General features: G+C 35.9%; 1 protein-coding gene across 1 annotated transcript in view; it reads left to right on the top strand.

The window, feature by feature from the left end:
• ATR (ATR serine/threonine kinase) overlaps positions 1-17,037 on the top strand; it is a 34,915-nt gene that overhangs the window by 7,951 nt on the left and 9,927 nt on the right. Inside the window, exons 13-35 of the mRNA XM_057366948.1 lie at positions 152-323; positions 994-1,161; positions 1,992-2,186; positions 2,532-2,717; positions 3,170-3,262; positions 4,694-4,824; positions 5,018-5,161; positions 5,667-5,760; positions 6,512-6,637; positions 7,982-8,188; positions 8,384-8,497; positions 8,627-8,742; positions 9,613-9,733; positions 10,050-10,187; positions 10,485-10,692; positions 11,049-11,227; positions 12,084-12,248; positions 12,613-12,704; positions 13,270-13,361; positions 13,706-13,883; positions 14,797-14,973; positions 15,350-15,509; positions 16,046-16,225. Of these exons, the coding sequence (XP_057222931.1) occupies positions 152-323; positions 994-1,161; positions 1,992-2,186; positions 2,532-2,717; positions 3,170-3,262; positions 4,694-4,824; positions 5,018-5,161; positions 5,667-5,760; positions 6,512-6,637; positions 7,982-8,188; positions 8,384-8,497; positions 8,627-8,742; positions 9,613-9,733; positions 10,050-10,187; positions 10,485-10,692; positions 11,049-11,227; positions 12,084-12,248; positions 12,613-12,704; positions 13,270-13,361; positions 13,706-13,883; positions 14,797-14,973; positions 15,350-15,509; positions 16,046-16,225 (3,436 nt within the window). The remainder of the gene's footprint in view (positions 1-151; positions 324-993; positions 1,162-1,991; positions 2,187-2,531; positions 2,718-3,169; positions 3,263-4,693; positions 4,825-5,017; positions 5,162-5,666; positions 5,761-6,511; positions 6,638-7,981; positions 8,189-8,383; positions 8,498-8,626; positions 8,743-9,612; positions 9,734-10,049; positions 10,188-10,484; positions 10,693-11,048; positions 11,228-12,083; positions 12,249-12,612; positions 12,705-13,269; positions 13,362-13,705; positions 13,884-14,796; positions 14,974-15,349; positions 15,510-16,045; positions 16,226-17,037) is intronic.

The raw sequence follows: 17,037 nt of genomic DNA, 5'->3' as shown, positions 1-17,037 counted from the left end.
TCTTCTGCCCCCTCRKAGGAGGTRCACAGAYCCATGCAAATACAACCATGACTCATTTTGCATGATAGCAATTGCATGTTCTTAAGTCATTTTGTRAATGAAACAATTCAGTTTCCCTTTTTAATTCTTTTTCTTCTGCTTACTTTGTAAGGGCATCAAAAGGAGACTTGGTACCATTTGCCCTCTTGCATTTGTTGCACTGTTTGTTGTCCAAGTCAGCTTCAGTGGCCGGAGCAGCGTACACAGAAATCCGGGCCCTGGCAGCTGCCAAGGCCATAAAACTGCAGGCTTTTTTCAGTCAGTACAAGAAGCCAATCTGTCAGGTAAAAAGAGCTGGTTGTTTAGAAAGAGCGTGTATTTGGTTTCTTTGTGTATTCTGAAAATGGTATTAAAGGTAAAAATTGCAGTGTTGCTCAAGGTGACATCTCATAGGAGAAGATAGAAATTATTTTAAGAAAAAAAAATGCTACAAACATTCAGGACAAATTGGGAAATCTTTGACTTTGTCATGACCTCCCCTCAATAGTGTTGCTTCTGTTTTGTTCCCTAGATGCTGGAATTTATTCCCTAGATGCTGTTAGTCTGAARTAGAGGTTCTTGCATTATGTAATGATACTGCTGCAAGATACTACGGTTTAAAATTGGAATCAAAGTCAGCATTTCACAGGCGTAATTCTGCCATGACTGATTTAGATTTTTTGTTATASCCATTACCTAAAGACAAAAGTTCTGTTTAAAAGAAAATTGTCRAAAGCAGACATTTCTAATTTTGGGTATTTTTTTAAATAATGCAATATTTTAACGCAGGGCTGCAAAATTGAATGTAATTATTAAGTGGATAATAATCCRGTTCTGTTACAAAGTAATAATCATAGATCTGTGTGCACTAAATGAGAGAGAAAAACAGATGCACAGAAAGACAAAACTCTTGTATTTAATTTTACGGAGTGAACAAAGGAAAATGGTACTGAATACCTATTTCTTCATGCTTAGTTTCTAGTGGAATCCCTGCACTCCAGCCAGATGGTCGTGTTGAGTGCTCCGTGCCAGGGCAATGAGTTGCAGAAAGAAACAGCTGCTCACCAGAGAGAAATGGCTCTGGACATGTTATCTGAGATTGCCAGTGTTTTTGATTTTCCAGATCTAAATCGCTTTCTCTCAGTAAGTTTATCAGTCGTTTTGATACTTCGTGTGTGCCTGTGAATTTCAATTTTAATCCACACTTTCTCTGGGAATGTCATGGACCTCTCTGGTTTTCCTCTAACTACTGTTGCTTGTTACAATATGGACTATTTTGRGATTACTGCTGCTGAGAGCTGAAATGCAGAGGAACAGTTTTGTCACRGAGTTAGAGGGATGGCTACAGTGGCAATTCAAGTATCACAGATAATGAGTCAAAGTCTAAAACACTCATTAAGTATATCTATTGTAATGACTTTGTGTACCTAGAGGGATCCTTTGTAAGGTGTGATTTTTGCATGGTGTCAACTTCTTTATTTCWAAAAAAGAAAGCTACAGTTCTATGGGTAGAGCTCTTTCTGGATCTTGTTAGATATCTGGTTTACTGGAAGCCTAAGTAGCTTCATAATCATRCTTGTATTTTCTTGTTGGTAGATGGGAAATGCACAGCTGTTGATCAAGCAGTGTTCTAGATAAATCATAAGTTGGGTGAGTGTTGTGTGTGTGAGTGTGTTGGTTTTTTCTCCTTTCGTGGAGAACCTGGATGGACACAAAATATGCTARCTCACTTTTTGTTTATGTGTTTCTTAGTATTGCTTAGATTAAGCAGTGCCTAAAGTAATTAGTTCTATCTGCATTTTTAGTAGGTATTTTCATCCTATTAAAGTTCTTCCCTATTCATACCTATGATCATACTTTTGACCAGACATGTGTGTTGTGGTGCTGACACAAATGGAATTAACCCTAAGAGTGGTGTTTTGGAGGAGTTGTTTGTTTGTTYGTTCCATTAACTGTTGTTCTTAATTTACCAGCGGACCCTGCAGGTTTTGCTTCCTGACCTTGCAGCAAAGGCCAGTCCTGCAGCCTCCACACTTATCAGAACCATAGCAAAGCAAYTGAATGTGAACCGAAGAGAGATTTTAATCAATAACTTCAAATACATCTTCTCTCATTTGGTCTGTTCCTGCACCAAGGATGAGCTTGAGCGGGCGCTGCATTACCTCAAGGTAAATTTTCTTTTTCYCTGTTACACCTGCAGATTAGGAGCAACAGTTTATGCATAGTGAGCTTTCTGCTTTAATGTATTGCAAAGTATTGATTGGGAAATGGTATAGGTAGAAGATTTGTTCTTGTTATTTATAACGAGTTCTGTTGGCTCGGAGGAATGTTTCTAAGATACTCCATGAACTTTAGCAAATTCTAAAAAGATAGTTTGTCTAACACTGAGCTGATTGAAAGCTTTTTCTTTGGTTTCTATAATAAATCAACCRGATCCCAATGCCTCCTGTCTTTGTGTGCTAATCTTGCTGTGATTTAATGAATATTTGCTTTCTGTTTGTGTTTGGCTGTAGAATGAGACTGAGATAGAGTTGGGCAGCTTGCTGAGACAGGACTACCAGGGCCTGCATAATGAATTATTGCTGCGGATTGGCGAGCACTATCAGCAAGTCTTCAATGGTCTGTCCATATTGGCTTCGTTTGCYTCTCATGATGATCCCTATCAGGGACCTAGAGAAATAACCTCACCAGAGCAAATGGTAACTATATCAAAATATTCATATTTAGTTTTTTCAGTATTTTTTTGTGCATTGTGAGAGTGAAGGCAATTTGCTATTCTCTGAATATCACTTATTTCAGGCAAAAAGTGGAGGAAAGGCTGGCATTTCATGTTAAGTATTCCTGTAACAGGGAAACCCATACCAAGTATGCATAAAACCAAATCACAGTAAATAGTGCCCAAACAAACCAACAACACACACACAAATCTTAAGATCCTACCAAACCAGCAAAACCCACAGCCTAATAGGGGTGTCTGTCATTAACACTGATATTTCTTAAGTAGCAGTGTATGTATTTAGGATTCTTCTCATTTATATTTCAGAATTAACATTTCATACCCACATTTCAAATTCTTAGGSTTAGAAATGTGTTAATTGTAAGATTATTTGTCATTGTTTGTCTTTTTAACTTTTTCTTTTCCCCTTTACAGGCTGATTATCTGCAACCTAAATTGCTTGGTATCTTGGCTTTTTTTAACATGCAGTTACTGAGCTCCAGTGTTGGTATTGAGGATAAAAAAATGGTGTGTAAACTTAATTTTTTATAATATTAAAATAAAAAAGCAAGAACTATTTTAATATTCCASATTTACTTGTGCAACTGTCACAGAAGTTTAAAAAACACTAAGGTTCCAAAATTTTTTTTTTTAAATTGATGGTCTCACTGTGGGTAGGACTTACATGCATGCTCAAAAGTTTTTGATTCGTTTCTTGGATGATTGGATAGTATATTACATATTTTAGTCAGACATGGTATATCTAACAAGTCAGTCAACCAGTAATTATAGGGGATGAATCCAAGTGTATGGTTTTTAGTGTGTGRAACAAAAAACAGTGGGAGGATAAGGGAATATGGGAGAAGACTGGAATTATTGCACGGGGTTATATRAGGACACCAAAGGCTAAAGGTAAAGAAAAGAAGACGCAAATCCAAAAGAAACTGGATTTCATTAGTTTCAGTTCTCACAAAACAGCTCCTTTAAGCTTTGCTGTAGACAGCATTTAGAGAAATTACAGCTCATAGCTTGAAACAAAATCTGTAAATTCTGCAGAGGAAGTGCTTCTAACCATAAGATCAGCCTTTTAGCCACATYGCGGAGGTTGTGTAGATAATTTCTGCAGGAAGTTTTCAGTGCTAGAATGTTTATAACCTTTACATTGATAGAGACTGAGTTTTTTCTGGTGATTTTTTAAATTAATTTGCTTCTCAAATATTCATGTTAAAATGTTCTCATTTTCATAGCCCCATTTCTTCATGCTTTCTGAATTTCTTAATTTGTATAGCATTTCTTTTGCTGCACCTGCTACTGTTTCTATCTTTTCTTCTGTTTTTTTGTTCTGTTTGCGAGTTTCCCCTTGCATGACCTTTTCTCAAGCTCAGGTTTATTCTCRTGTTACTGATCTGTCATGCTGGACATTTTACTACCTTGTTTGGTGTAGTGTTTCTTTGTCTAAAATATCTCCTGCATCTCAGAATTTCTCTTCTGTCTTTCATTGACAGCTGAGCTATTACCTGTTCCCTGATGCTTGGTAATCACTTCTGTCAGAAGTTGTATGTCARTTCTGTTGGGTTTTCTTGGTTTGGCTTTTCTTTTTCATGCAAGTTTGTTTGTTTTCTCTATTTCCTAAGCCTTCTCTTTTCAGCTTGGGATATATAATTAATCATGTCTTATAATAGACATCTGTAATCATTAACTCCTTTGGTGTCCACAGTTCTTCCCCATCTATCTGTCAACAGCCTAAATAATGTGGGGTTTTGTTACAATCCTGTCCTTAGAGATTGGCTTTCACTCTTTCTTTTCTAAACCTGAATTCTTTATTAAAACMTCAAACTGATTTTGATGTCTTAGAGTATGATTTCTTAAGCAAGGCTAGCCTGGTTTTTATAGAAAATAGGGCTTCTACATGTTTTACTTAGTATCTAATACAGTAAAATGACTTTCATCTATGTCTAGGCTTTAAATAGTCTGAGGTCTTTAATGAAGCTCATGGGTCCGAAACACGTCAGTTCAGTCAGAGTGAAGATGATGACCACRCTGAGAACAGCTCTGAGATACAAGGATGACTTCCCAGAATTGTGTTGCAGGTGAACTGATCGTGTACCAAAACACTGACATCCCKGCTATTTCTGTCCTTTAATACACTGCTTTGTTTTGTTCTGAACAATAATCTAAAACCTGTGCTGAAATAGCTTAAAATGCTTCTCATGACTCACCWAAAAGGTTTTCTGCAGAGAAGAATCATTGATTACTATTGTTTTGTTGACTTTTCTTGTTTAGAGCCTGGGATTGTTTTGTTCGAAGTCTGGACCATTCCTACCTTGGCTCCCTGCTCAGCCATGTGATTGTGGTGTTATTACCCCTTATACATATCCAACCCAAGGAAACCACAGCAATATTCCACTTTCTCATAGTGGAGAACAGGTACTGCACAAAATACTTTCAGTTACATGGATTGAATCCTGTAGTARGAATGGGGATAACCCTAAATTCAAGTCATCCAGCACTGAGATGAGAAAACTTGGTTTTCWGCTAAATAGTTGTTGTTCTCTAAAATTCCCCTTCTCTAAATTGCTGGGATCTTGAAATATGTCAAGTGATAGTTTTATCTGAAAAGGTGTTTTTATATTGTCCTTATAAAAATATGTGAATATGTGATGCTGTGGCTAAGTTACAGCCCATCCAGACACTTAACCCTGCCAGGTTTCCTTGAGTCTGTTTTTTCTGCTGGTATGAAAATTACTTTCCCTCCACAGAGTAAAGATGATTGCTAAAAGTGGCAACGGGAATAACAAGGCTCTTGTAGAAGGCCACGGTACACAATATTGAAAGAGATTTCTTCATTGCTTTCTTTTGRTAGTTTTTAAGGTTTTTCTGATTCAACTAATGTTTGCCATGTTCTTTCCAATATTTTTTTGGTAATTATTAGGGATGCAGTACGAGACTTTCTACATGAAATATATTTTCTGCCTGACCTTCCTGAACTTAAAGAAGTTCAGGTTGTCCTTCAGGAGTACAGAAAGGTACAGCTTCTTTCATTTATTTGGTTGGCTTTAATGCATCAAATACATCCATGACAACTAGGGAAACTTGTAAAGTTTATTTTTAGGTGGAAATGGTATTTGTCTGCCTCCACCACAAAACAGGTTTTGTGTATCRCAGGCATAGTTCAAAGCAGGTTCTGATTCTTGTTTAGGAAGATGAATTACAAATGTAACCAACATTCTTGTTTCTGTAGCACCTCCTCAACACTGGCTTTTCATCTCTTTTGTGAGAATTTATAAGATTAGAAGTTAGCAGTTTTAGCTATGGCAATAATTGTGTTAGAGGAGAAGTTCCTTTCCATTTGATCTCTTTTCCATATTCTCTTTACAGGGAGCAAAGGCTGCCTCTTTTTAGGAGTACTCTATGGTCCATTTCTTTTGCTTGCCCTCAGAATGATTAGGTAATAGATGGGAAGTAGCAATTATTTTGTGGGAATGAGGCAACAAAAGTAGAAATTAATTTGATTTTAGATAGACTTAAAGCAAAGCATTTGCTTCTGATTTTAYGKTTTTTGTTCACACCATCACTATATYTRCCCAAAAGTGAAATATAGCASCTTTTTGAGGAAACSGTTTAAAAAAATGGATAGGAAGACWGTGATATATGGATATAAATGAAAATGTRGGCAAAAATATAGTTCTTTCCATGTGTTCTTGTGTTCTTTGAGATGATATTCAAACTTATTCCTGTTATACTTAACTTGAACTTCTTRTGTCATGTGGTGTTCAGGAATCCTCCAAAAGCACAGACTTGCAGACAGCCCTGCAGCTGTCWATGAGAGCTATTCAGCATGAGAATGTGGATGTTCGGATTCATGCCCTTACCAGCCTGAAAGAAACATTGTACAGAAACCAGGTATAGAAAACCTCCTTCAGGAGAACTAAAAATAAATCAAATTAGCATCTGGACCGACAGTCTCCTTATTGTTACAGGGTATTCWCTTGAACTGGATTATTCTTCTGAGTTTATTAACATATTTCTTCATATAATRGTGAAAATGATGCCTCCCTGTAGGTGGCCTTTCAAATCCTTCAAATCTTTGTGATGCTGATTCAGTAAAGCTAGTGTACCTTTTCTTCCTTTTTTTTTCAGCTCTGAGGAAAGATGTATCTGAGAAGTTCAATTCAGCAATCTGTTATACATGCTTATTCTCTGTTTAGGCATGTATGGTTTTTGCATCAGGAGCCTAATACATAAAAGCAAGCAAGCATTTGTGTGTGTGTGTGTAATATCTGAAAGAATTAAGATGTGTTTGACCTCCTCACACCTTCATTTTTTCTCTTCCTTCTTTGTCTTCCACCATCAAAACTTTGAATCCATTGATTGTATTCAAATAAATTTTATAGCCATGTACAGTTTGAAGATACTGCTTTACAAATCTGTGTGGTTATTAGCCCAGAGGAAGTATGTGACCCATTACAAAATGTAATAAATCTGTACCCTTAGCAGCTATAAGATTGTGGGAGACACTTTAGCCAGAAATTTTTAAAAAATTATAGCTAAAAGAACAATCAATCATTGTGTATACTCCTGGCCAACCAGTAATTCTTGGAACTCAGGTCAGCAAAATCCTCCCATGTCTTGCTTAGTTTGAAGTCTAGCAAAATAATTGAGGCAAATCAAACTTAATTAGTTCCACAGCTTGTGGGAGCTATTTGTGCTGTTATGTTGGCTGTGATTTCAGTTTTCATTAAGCATAACAATGACAAACATCTTGATTTTTTTTTCTGTATTTGGACTAAATGTGAAACTAAAAAATAAAAGCTGGGCCAAAATAAAAAAGAAAGAACACCCAATTAAAATGATGGGCATTGATTAAAGGACTTGAAAGTGAAGAAATGGCCAAGAAATGGCAAATATTAAGAATATTTGCAGCAAACACAGAAGGCATGACAACAGCTGCATGAAAGAAATTTATAGGAAGTACTGGAACACATGAGAAAAGAGATAAATAAGTGGAAAAGATAATGCAGAAAAGATATTCTTGGTAAGGCAAAGAAAGAAAATGAAGTTAGCAGAGAGATGTATGATAATAAAGTACAGTATTGGCCATGGCGGCGTTATTAACTGAGGCCCAAATCCCTCATGCATTTGTTTAGYCTTTCCTAGGGTAAAAACTGTTGCAGATTGAAAATTTCTGAGATTATTTACCATAAGTATGGTTGTAGAATAACTTGTCTTTATTATCCAACTTCCTAGGAAAAATTGATCAAGTATGTAACAGACAGTGAAACTGTGGAGCCAGTCATCTCCCAGCTGGTGACTGTGCTGCTCATCGGCTGCCAGGATGCAAATTCTCAAGCTCGACTGCTCTGTGGAGAGTGTTTAGGTGAACTGGGAGCCATAGACCCTGGYAGGCTCGATTTTTCGACAAGTGAAACTCAAGGAAAACATTTTACATTTGTGGTAAGAATAGTGGTGTTTTGTTTACWTTAGGGGTCTTTTAAAAGTCCTTGGGAGTAGTAAACCTTGTATTTCTAGATCCTTTGAAAATCTCTACTTGCTGTCTTACCTAAAACAGTTTAGAGTCAATCTTCCAAGTAATTAAGGATACAGCTATTACTCTGATTTAATAAAATTGGCATTCTGTTTGTGATTGAGGCTGGAGTGGAAGATCCAAATTTTGCCTATGGACTATTAATGGAACTGACCAGGGCATTCCTTGCTTATGCTGATAATGTTCGTGCTCAGGATTCTGCAGCGTATGCCATTCAGGTAAGTTGTGTGGTTAGATGCATGCTTTCCATTCAGGTTGGAAAAGACCTCTAAGATCATACACCCAGAGTTTTGTGCTGGGCCATGAAAATTCTCAGTGCTAACTTGCTGTAAACCATGCCTTTTCAGGAGTTACTGTGCATCTATGACTGTAGAGAGACAAACACTGACTGCCCTGGCTCCAGGCTTTGGAGGAGGTTTCCTGAGCATGTGCAGGAGATCTTGGAACCTCACTTAAACACACGGTATAGGACAACTTAAGCAATGTCTTTTCATAATGAATCTGAATGACTTTTTTGTCCAAGCTAGTATTAACTTATGGTTTTGTAACTGTCACTCTTCTGGGAAGAGKGATATGTATATATACAAAATTGAAATAAGGTCTTTTTACAAAAAGCTGAATTAGCACTTGAATGTAATTCTCTGTAAATCAAAGGAATAGAACTCTGAGCTCATATTTTCACGAGGTCTTCTTGATTGTCCTTAGAGCATTGGCTTATATGATGTTTTGAAGCTTTTGTATGTTTTCTTTCCCTTGTGGTCACATCTATTAATATCCTATTACTGCTGCCTTTTACAGAAGTAGGAGGAGATAATTTAGTTTCAATTTGAGTTTTTCTTCACATTATTTTATGTTTTATTCAACAAATGAAATTTCAGATAATGTTAGTGCCTTAAYTTGAAATAATCCATGTTTCCTTTCTATTTCCTTGTGAAGACAGTCATGCTCACCTATGATGAGCTTTACTTTTTCAGAAAACAGACTTTTTGGCTTTTCTTGGCTTTCATGTATGTTCTGGGTTTTTCCTGTCAAGAAAGTAGTACTCGAATATTTATCAAACTGCATTTCTTAAAACTGATACAAATAGCACTTGAAAATATATTGACAAACAACCTAACATGTTATGAGAATTTTTATTTCRTATTTCATTTTAAGAAGCTCTAGAATAAAAGATTTTGACTATTGAAAGTGAGTTTTTTAAATTCTATTTTTAAAGATTCAGAAGATGGAATTTAATATTGTTCCAGTGAGAGTTTCATAGCTAACAATGTACTATTGCTTGTTATATTAAATTAAAAGTTAGCTTTATTAAATGGATATTTTAAAATTACAGATACAAGAGTTATCAGAAGGCTGTAAATTGGTCTAAGGTGAAGAAGCCGATTTACTTAAGCAAATTAGGTGATAATTTTGCAGAATGGTCAGCAACTTGGGCAGGTTACCTTATAACAAAGGTAAGAAAATACTTTTTTTTTCTTAAAAAAAACTCATACACAGTGCGAGTTCACAGTGGTGTGAAACACATGGGGAAATGGAAGCAATGCTTACCTGTCTTTTTGTGCTRTCAGCAGTTGTTACATGTAATAGCAACTGCCATCTGGCATCACTGCCCCAGGTTTGAGTGATGAACTTTCCATAGGAGACAGATGACTTAAAATTATTGGGTGGACTAGAATTTGTGTTTGTCAGCAAAAGGAAATCTATTAATTATTCATGTATTTGTGCCTTTGTAATGTTGTTTTTTTTTTTGGTAATACTGTTTTTCTGTAGGTACGACATGATCTTGCCAGAAAAGTTTTTGATTGCTGCAGTATTATGATGAAAAATGACTATAAAGTGACAATTTATCTACTTCCACACATCCTTGTCTATGTTTTATTGGGATGCAGTCAAGAGGATCAACAAGAGGTGAGATGTGTAAGATGGTAGTGTTTTTCATAGGAATGGTCAGGAGATGTTCTTCYTAAGAGCTGCTCAGCTCTGCAGAATTAGTGTAGGCCTACATGAATAAATTGTTTAATTGTTATTTGATTTGCCATCTCTTCCTCTGGAGATTGTGGGACAACAAGATCATGAAAACAAGCCCCAAATGATTAAAATATACATACAAAATATCTAGTATTTTGGTCTGACTTTTGTTTTAATTGCTGTTTCCTACGATTTATCTGCTGGTATGACACTTGTGTCCTTTTTTTTTTGGTGTAGGTTTACATGGAGATTATGGCTGTTCTGAAACATGATGACCAGTCCACCCGGAGACTTGAAGACAGTGCATCTGATCTAAGCCAACTCAGCACACAGACAGTGTTCTCCATGCTTGACCATCTCACTCAGTGGGCTAGACATAAGTTTCAAATACTTATTGCTGAGAAAAATATTGCCAAGTCTAGCAAAGACAGAAGTGATCTAAAAGGTGAGTGATGCTTATTTTATTTTAAATGRCATTTGCATTCTTCAAAGAAATATTTTATTTACATTTGCAGCTTCCATTATGACCATTTATAAATCTGTATTAGTATAATATGTAATCTGGCTTATAATTTCTTAATATCATATTGTGATTTCCGCCCCTCCCATGGCGGAATATGTGGWAATTTCACCAGAATTGTTTTAAATAAATTGCTGTTGACAGAAGAGAAAACCATATTCTTAAATTAGTATAGTTATCTCACTAAATTGTTAAAYGAGTTAATTGAATTTTGATGTGTAAGGTAATTCTTAAAAWTGAAACCTCAATTGACAGACTTTTTAATGTCTTTTTTTCAATAGCATCAAGTGAGGACTATGGAGAATATCAAAATGTGACACGTTTTCTAGACCTCATTCCTCAAGATACAYTGGCTGTGGCCTCCTTTCGCTCCAAGGCTTACACCAGGGCTGTGATGCACTTTGAATCATTTATCACAGAGAAGAAACAAAATATTCAGGAACATCTTGGATTTCTTCAGGTCCTGAAGTTCTTTTTTGGCTTTTATTTTAAAATGGAAATATATATGATTAATAAATCTTTGTCAAATTCTTCTTTGTGGTGGGAAGAAGAAAATATGTATTTGGGCACTTACTGTTGGATTCAAGTGTTTAATCCTATGTGTTTCAGCAATATTTAGTACTTTTCCTTGCTTGGTATGTTTTTTCTATGAAAAGGCATGAGTAGCTTTCTAGTATGATAAAAGATTGTAATATTCTGAAAATAATTAAATGTGGTTTTATTGATAGTATGACATTTATTGTTTTAAAGTTAGCTTGATGCCTTTTGTCAGAAAACCAGCCAGATGTAATAACGAAAAAAAAGCAAATCACATATGAAGAAATTCTAAGTGGTTTATTCTAAAGTAGAAAAAGAACCAATGCTAAAGGTGTTGCAAATCATACAAATTATTTTCAAGAAGTATTTTAACCAGTGGAATAATCCTGTTTGTGGTTCCCTATGGTTTATATTCCTCAGTGACATTTCAAATTTGAAAAACCTTAATATGTTGCTTTTTCACCTAAAGTAATCTGCATCTCCATATTACCATGCAATAATGGGATATTTACTTTTCAGTAAATATACAGATGGTTTTAGGTAACTTCATATGTTTGTGTCTAGGATGAGATCATAAGTATTATTGTATACTAAGCAGAAGTGGGGCACAACTTTGGAAGGAGCCCAGCCAAACTGTCATCTTTCATGAAAGTTTATTGCCACCAAGTCCTACAGATGAGTGTGCTCCATGTTCAAGAAGTTGTGTGATTCTGCACACGTTATCTATAAATAAATTCCTGTTGTTTTTAATGTCCATGTCCAATTCTGTTTGAATACAGAAGTTGTATGCTGCTATGCACGAGCCAGATGGAGTGGCCGGGGTGAGCGCCATTCGGAAAGCAGAGCCATCTCTCAAAGAACAGATCCTTGAACATGAAAGTATTGGCTTGTTAAGAGATGCAACAGCCTGCTATGACAGGGCTATCCAGCTGGAACCTGATCAGGTAAATAAAAAGCTTTTTTTTTTTTCTCTTTTAATATATTTTTTAAAAAAATCTTTTTAGCTCACAAAAGACCAAGGCAAAAAAAACTCAGAATATTTAAGTAAAATAGGARTCTAAGTGGTTGCTGTGGCAGTTGCTAAATAATTGTTGCTATTGGAGTATCTTATGAAATGAAACAAATCTCTTACTGAATTTTTTGAATGTTCATATAGCTTACTAGCTAAGTAGTGCAATTAGTTATACCTTTTCATATTCTAAAAAGCACCCAAATGGGCATTTTCCTCCTTCAGACTGCCATGAGTTTAATTGATGTATATGTGTGGGGTTTTCATTTGCTGTTTTGTTTTTTTTTCCCTATATCTAGATTATTCACTATCATGGCGTAGTGAAGTCCATGTTAGGCCTTGGTCAGTTATCAACTGTAATTACTCAGGTCAATGGAGTGCTTGCAAACAGGTACTGTAAGCAGTTTATTTGAATAATATKWAGCKCTGGTATAAATCTCTGTCTCAGTARCCATTCCTGMTCATTATCAAACATTTGAGGCTTATTAACTGTAACCGAATTAGCAATGTGAAGCTAGAAAATGTTGAATGCTTTATCTATAAATTATTTATATCAAGAAAACCAGAAATTTTTGTAGTATTTGTCTGCTCTGTGTGCAGTGTTTGTGTGCTTTAATTTCTTAGATACGATCTTTWAATTGTCTCTCTTGTTACTGATTCCATTGGTACTCTGTAGTCCAACAGAATAAATGGATTGAAAGATGGTAGGTTTTGATGCGTACCAGAAGTTAAATATGCTCTTTGGAGATTGCATTTGTGGGATCAAGTTGTGCAGCTGTTACTTGTTATCAGTGCATGTTCTTCAGTTTTACTGACTTTCATTAGAAGCAAGCTGATCCTGCTTCTTTTCAAGTAAGAGAAGTTTTTATATGGAGAATATTTGCTAATATAATGTAGGATTAACATACTGAGAGGAGACAGCACAGAGTTTTATTGCCTTTTTTTTCTTTTAATAGGTCTGAATGGATTTCTGAATTGAACACTTACAGAGTGGAAGCAGCCTGGAAACTGTCACAATGGGATTTATTGGAAAATTATTTGGCTTCAGGTAAGTTATCATTATATTAAAATATTGATACTTCATTGCATTTCTGATCAATTGTATATTTTAGTTTAATCACCTTGAATCAAGGGGCAGCTATTGTCATTTGTCTTGGATTTTACTGGTAGGAAGGTTGTTTCTGACTGTTTTCTGGGTTTTGTACTGTATAGTCTTTGAGTAGAAGTTTAAAGCACGTGTATCTTTTGGGTCTGTTTGGCTGAGTGGATCATGAGMTCAAATAGTTCTGAGAAAAAGTATTGCTTTTCCAGTAATACTAAGTAGTATGTAAAGAAGTATTGGCATGTTCATGTTAAGCTGCTTGAAGCAGAGTCTTCTTTTTCTCCCCAAAGATTTGAAGTCCACGACTTGGAGTGTCAGACTGGGACATTTATTATTAGCAGCCAAGAAGAAAAATGAAGCGGCTTTTTACGAGACACTCAAGGTTGTTCGAGCAGAACAGATTGTGCCCCTTTCAGCAGCAAGCTTTGAAAGAGGATCCTATCAGCGAGGATATGAACACATTATCAGGTTTCTCATTTTCATATCACTGTTTTCAAATTCAGAAATCACATAACGAAGTGTGCAGCAGCAAGAATTTTGCATTTCCACAGTGAATGGTACTGATGGGCGTTTTTTGTCACCTTTTTTTTTTAATATTCATCCAATTGAAAACCTTTGATTAACTGGGAATTTGTATTTATCCCCCATGAAAAACATTCACAATAAAACAATGGGGTATCAGCTAGCAAGTTAATGTAAACATCAGGTAATAAAAATTAGCAATTTAATTCCATGCTTGAAGTAGTACAAATAGGCCAGTAACTCCATTAACTTAAGAGCACTGTTTTCGGTCTGAATGGAGGCTGAAAAACACTCCCTTTTTTATCAAGAAAATTGTAAGAATTGAAAACCCATCCCTTTCAGCAGGGATTTTTTATTAATAAACCTTTTAAGTTGGATGTAGTCAATTAAAAACTGTAGCCAAGTAAACTGTAGTCAAGTAAAAACTGAGTAGCCCCTTTTAAATAAAAGGACCTAATACTTCCTCTACACTGTGAATGCATCCTTATGACAAGACATTGCCTGAAGCCAGTTGAATGTTCATGTTTTAGTTACTTAATTCTGTTTTCTGTTGGYAATTTCTGTGGTGTTGTTTAGGAAATGAAGTTTGAGTATTGAGGAATAATGTTTCAAAGTAGTTTGCTTCAGCCATTGGTTCCAGGCTGCTTGGAAGCGTTCAAAGAGTCACTCTGTTTGGAAATCCTTGATTTTGTGTGCTTGGTTTTGTTGTATTTTTGCTTTTAGAAGAAATCCTACTGGGTGATGTTATTTACAGAGCCAGCTTTTAGAAAGAAAATGGTAAAAGCTTTGTGTAACTTGTCTGTGTCTCAAACAGCAATGAATTTCCAACAATTTTTTTGCTTTTATTTTGCTAACACAGGTTGCATATGCTGTGTGAGTTGGAACATAGCATTGGACCCATGTTTCAACAAGCAGATGGTGACCACAGTAGAGATTCCCTGAATTGGTGTGCTCGTATTGAAATGACCCAGAACTCTTACMGAGCAAAAGAACCCATTTTAGCACTCAGAAGGGCTTTGCTTAGTCTCAGTAAAAGGTGGGGGACATGACTGTTTCTTATCTATGTTGYATTCTCAGTAATACTCTGGGTTTTCCATGTGTTAGAAGAGAGTAGATAAAACTCTGGAAAACTGTTGTAGACAAAAGCAGTCCTCTGATATTATGTACCTTCAAAATAGGGAGGAAAAGTTRTGTCTGTAGGAAGAGAAACAAGAAGCAAGAAGAAAATGTATTTTTCTAGGTCTAAATGAAAAAAAGGTGAAACAAATGCTTTCAAATAGTTTTATTGTTATGTAGTATATAACTTACTGAGAATTTCAACTTGTGTTTCAACACATTGTGATTTTTACTTCAGATTTTAAAGCAGCATTCATAATAGAAATGCTTCATTTTCTGGAAAACTGTCTCTGCAGCCAGGAATACAGTGAGCTTGTGGGTCAGTGTTGGCTCCAGAGTGCCAGAGTTGCAAGGAAAGCTGGACATCACCAGACTGCCTATAATGCTCTTCTGAATGCTGGGGAATCGACTCTCTCAGAGCTTTATGTAGAGAGAGCAAAATGGCTCTGGTCCAAGGTAAGGAAAACAAAAGTGGAATTTAATTTCTTGCATGCAAGGAAATAATAATTTTAGTTTTCCTCAAGAAAAGAATGGCATGCCATTAGCGTATGTAAAGCAAGATATGTCAGTTGGGACTATCACCACACTGGYTGCAGCTGATTCTCCAGCTGCTGGTCAGCCCTGTTCTGTTATCCACTGACCTTTCAGTTTTTGGCAGCTTTGTATAAAACTGGTGGATTGCTTGCCTCTGTCAAATTTAAATTATCTWAGCCCAGGCAAATTTAAATTATCTTAATAGTAATTTGTTTCCTTTTATCTAATAGTCGTAGACAGCAAACATGAGAGCAATTATTGTGGTGCACCTAARGGCACAACAATGCTGAGATAACAAGGAAATACAAAAAGCATTTGAAGTCAGTAATATTCAATTACCACAGTCAGAATAGCCTAGAACACATTTGGGGACATAGCTTTGCCTTAACAACTGTAAGAGGGAAGTTTTGCATCTCCCTTATTTAAGGTATATAAAATGTTTTCTSTCTTTCCCTTAGGGTGAGGTTCACGAAGCACTAATTGTTCTCCAGAAGGGTGTTGAGTTATGTTTCCCTGAAAATAAAGCACCCTGCAATAGCAAAAATCAGCTCATCCATGGTCGGGCAATGCTGCTAGTGGGCAGATTTATGGAAGAAACTGCTAACTTTGAAAGCAATGCAGTGATGAAAAAGTATAAGGTAATTTGGAATACTGCTGTTAGCAAGGCACGAGGTTTGAATTATRATGTATTCCTTAAGTAACTGTCGTTATGCTCCTGATGATGCCAAACAAGTATAACATGAATGGGTTTAAACGGTGTAAAATGGTATATCAGTGTGTAGGAGAGAAGCAGTTTTTGTAAAGATTTAACTGTCTTAACTGGGTTTGATGTAACACATCAGTACAGGGAAGGCTACAGTTCCCATCAGTGACAGCTACAAATACTTCACTTAATTCTTTTAAAATAAACAAGCTACAGAAGCATGGCTTTTTTTCTCATGCTTGCAAAGATTAAAATTTTTCTCTAAAATGTGGACTGCTCTAAATACCCAGAGCTGACTTGATGATATACTGCACTACACTTCAATGTTATTTCTCCCTCTGGTAGTAACTTGTAAAAGTGCTTTAAATATGCTTCCAGTGTCTGAAAGACTAGGAGAAGGGACAACTGMTATGTTCTTCTTGAGCAACATAGTACTGCATGCTTCATCTCATGATGCCTGTGAAATACTTTTTGGCATTGATTAATATTGCCTACTAAACCAGCAGATTCAGATGCTTATGCTTCCTTAAAAGCAGCATGCCTCCTGTCCAAGTTTTGGCATTTAAAATTGTTAATAGTTAATGGTGTCTTACTAAGTAATATACTTCTGTAACAGTCATTTAGAGAAAAATGTAAATGAGTCAAATCAAATGAAGGTTGAAATAACAGAAACAAATGACATTTCAGTGGATTCTAACACTCAGTATTCTCTAATGTCTGAGTATTGACACAGGAAAGAAGCCAGTG

This window comes from Malurus melanocephalus, unplaced genomic scaffold (genome assembly GCF_030028575.1).
Source record: "Malurus melanocephalus ecotype Western Australia unplaced genomic scaffold, MMel_1.1 scaffold_73, whole genome shotgun sequence".
NCBI classification, from domain to species: Eukaryota; Metazoa; Chordata; class Aves; order Passeriformes; family Maluridae; genus Malurus; species Malurus melanocephalus.
Note: the sequence above shows the minus strand (reverse complement) of the source record. Positions and strands in the feature narration are given on the sequence as shown.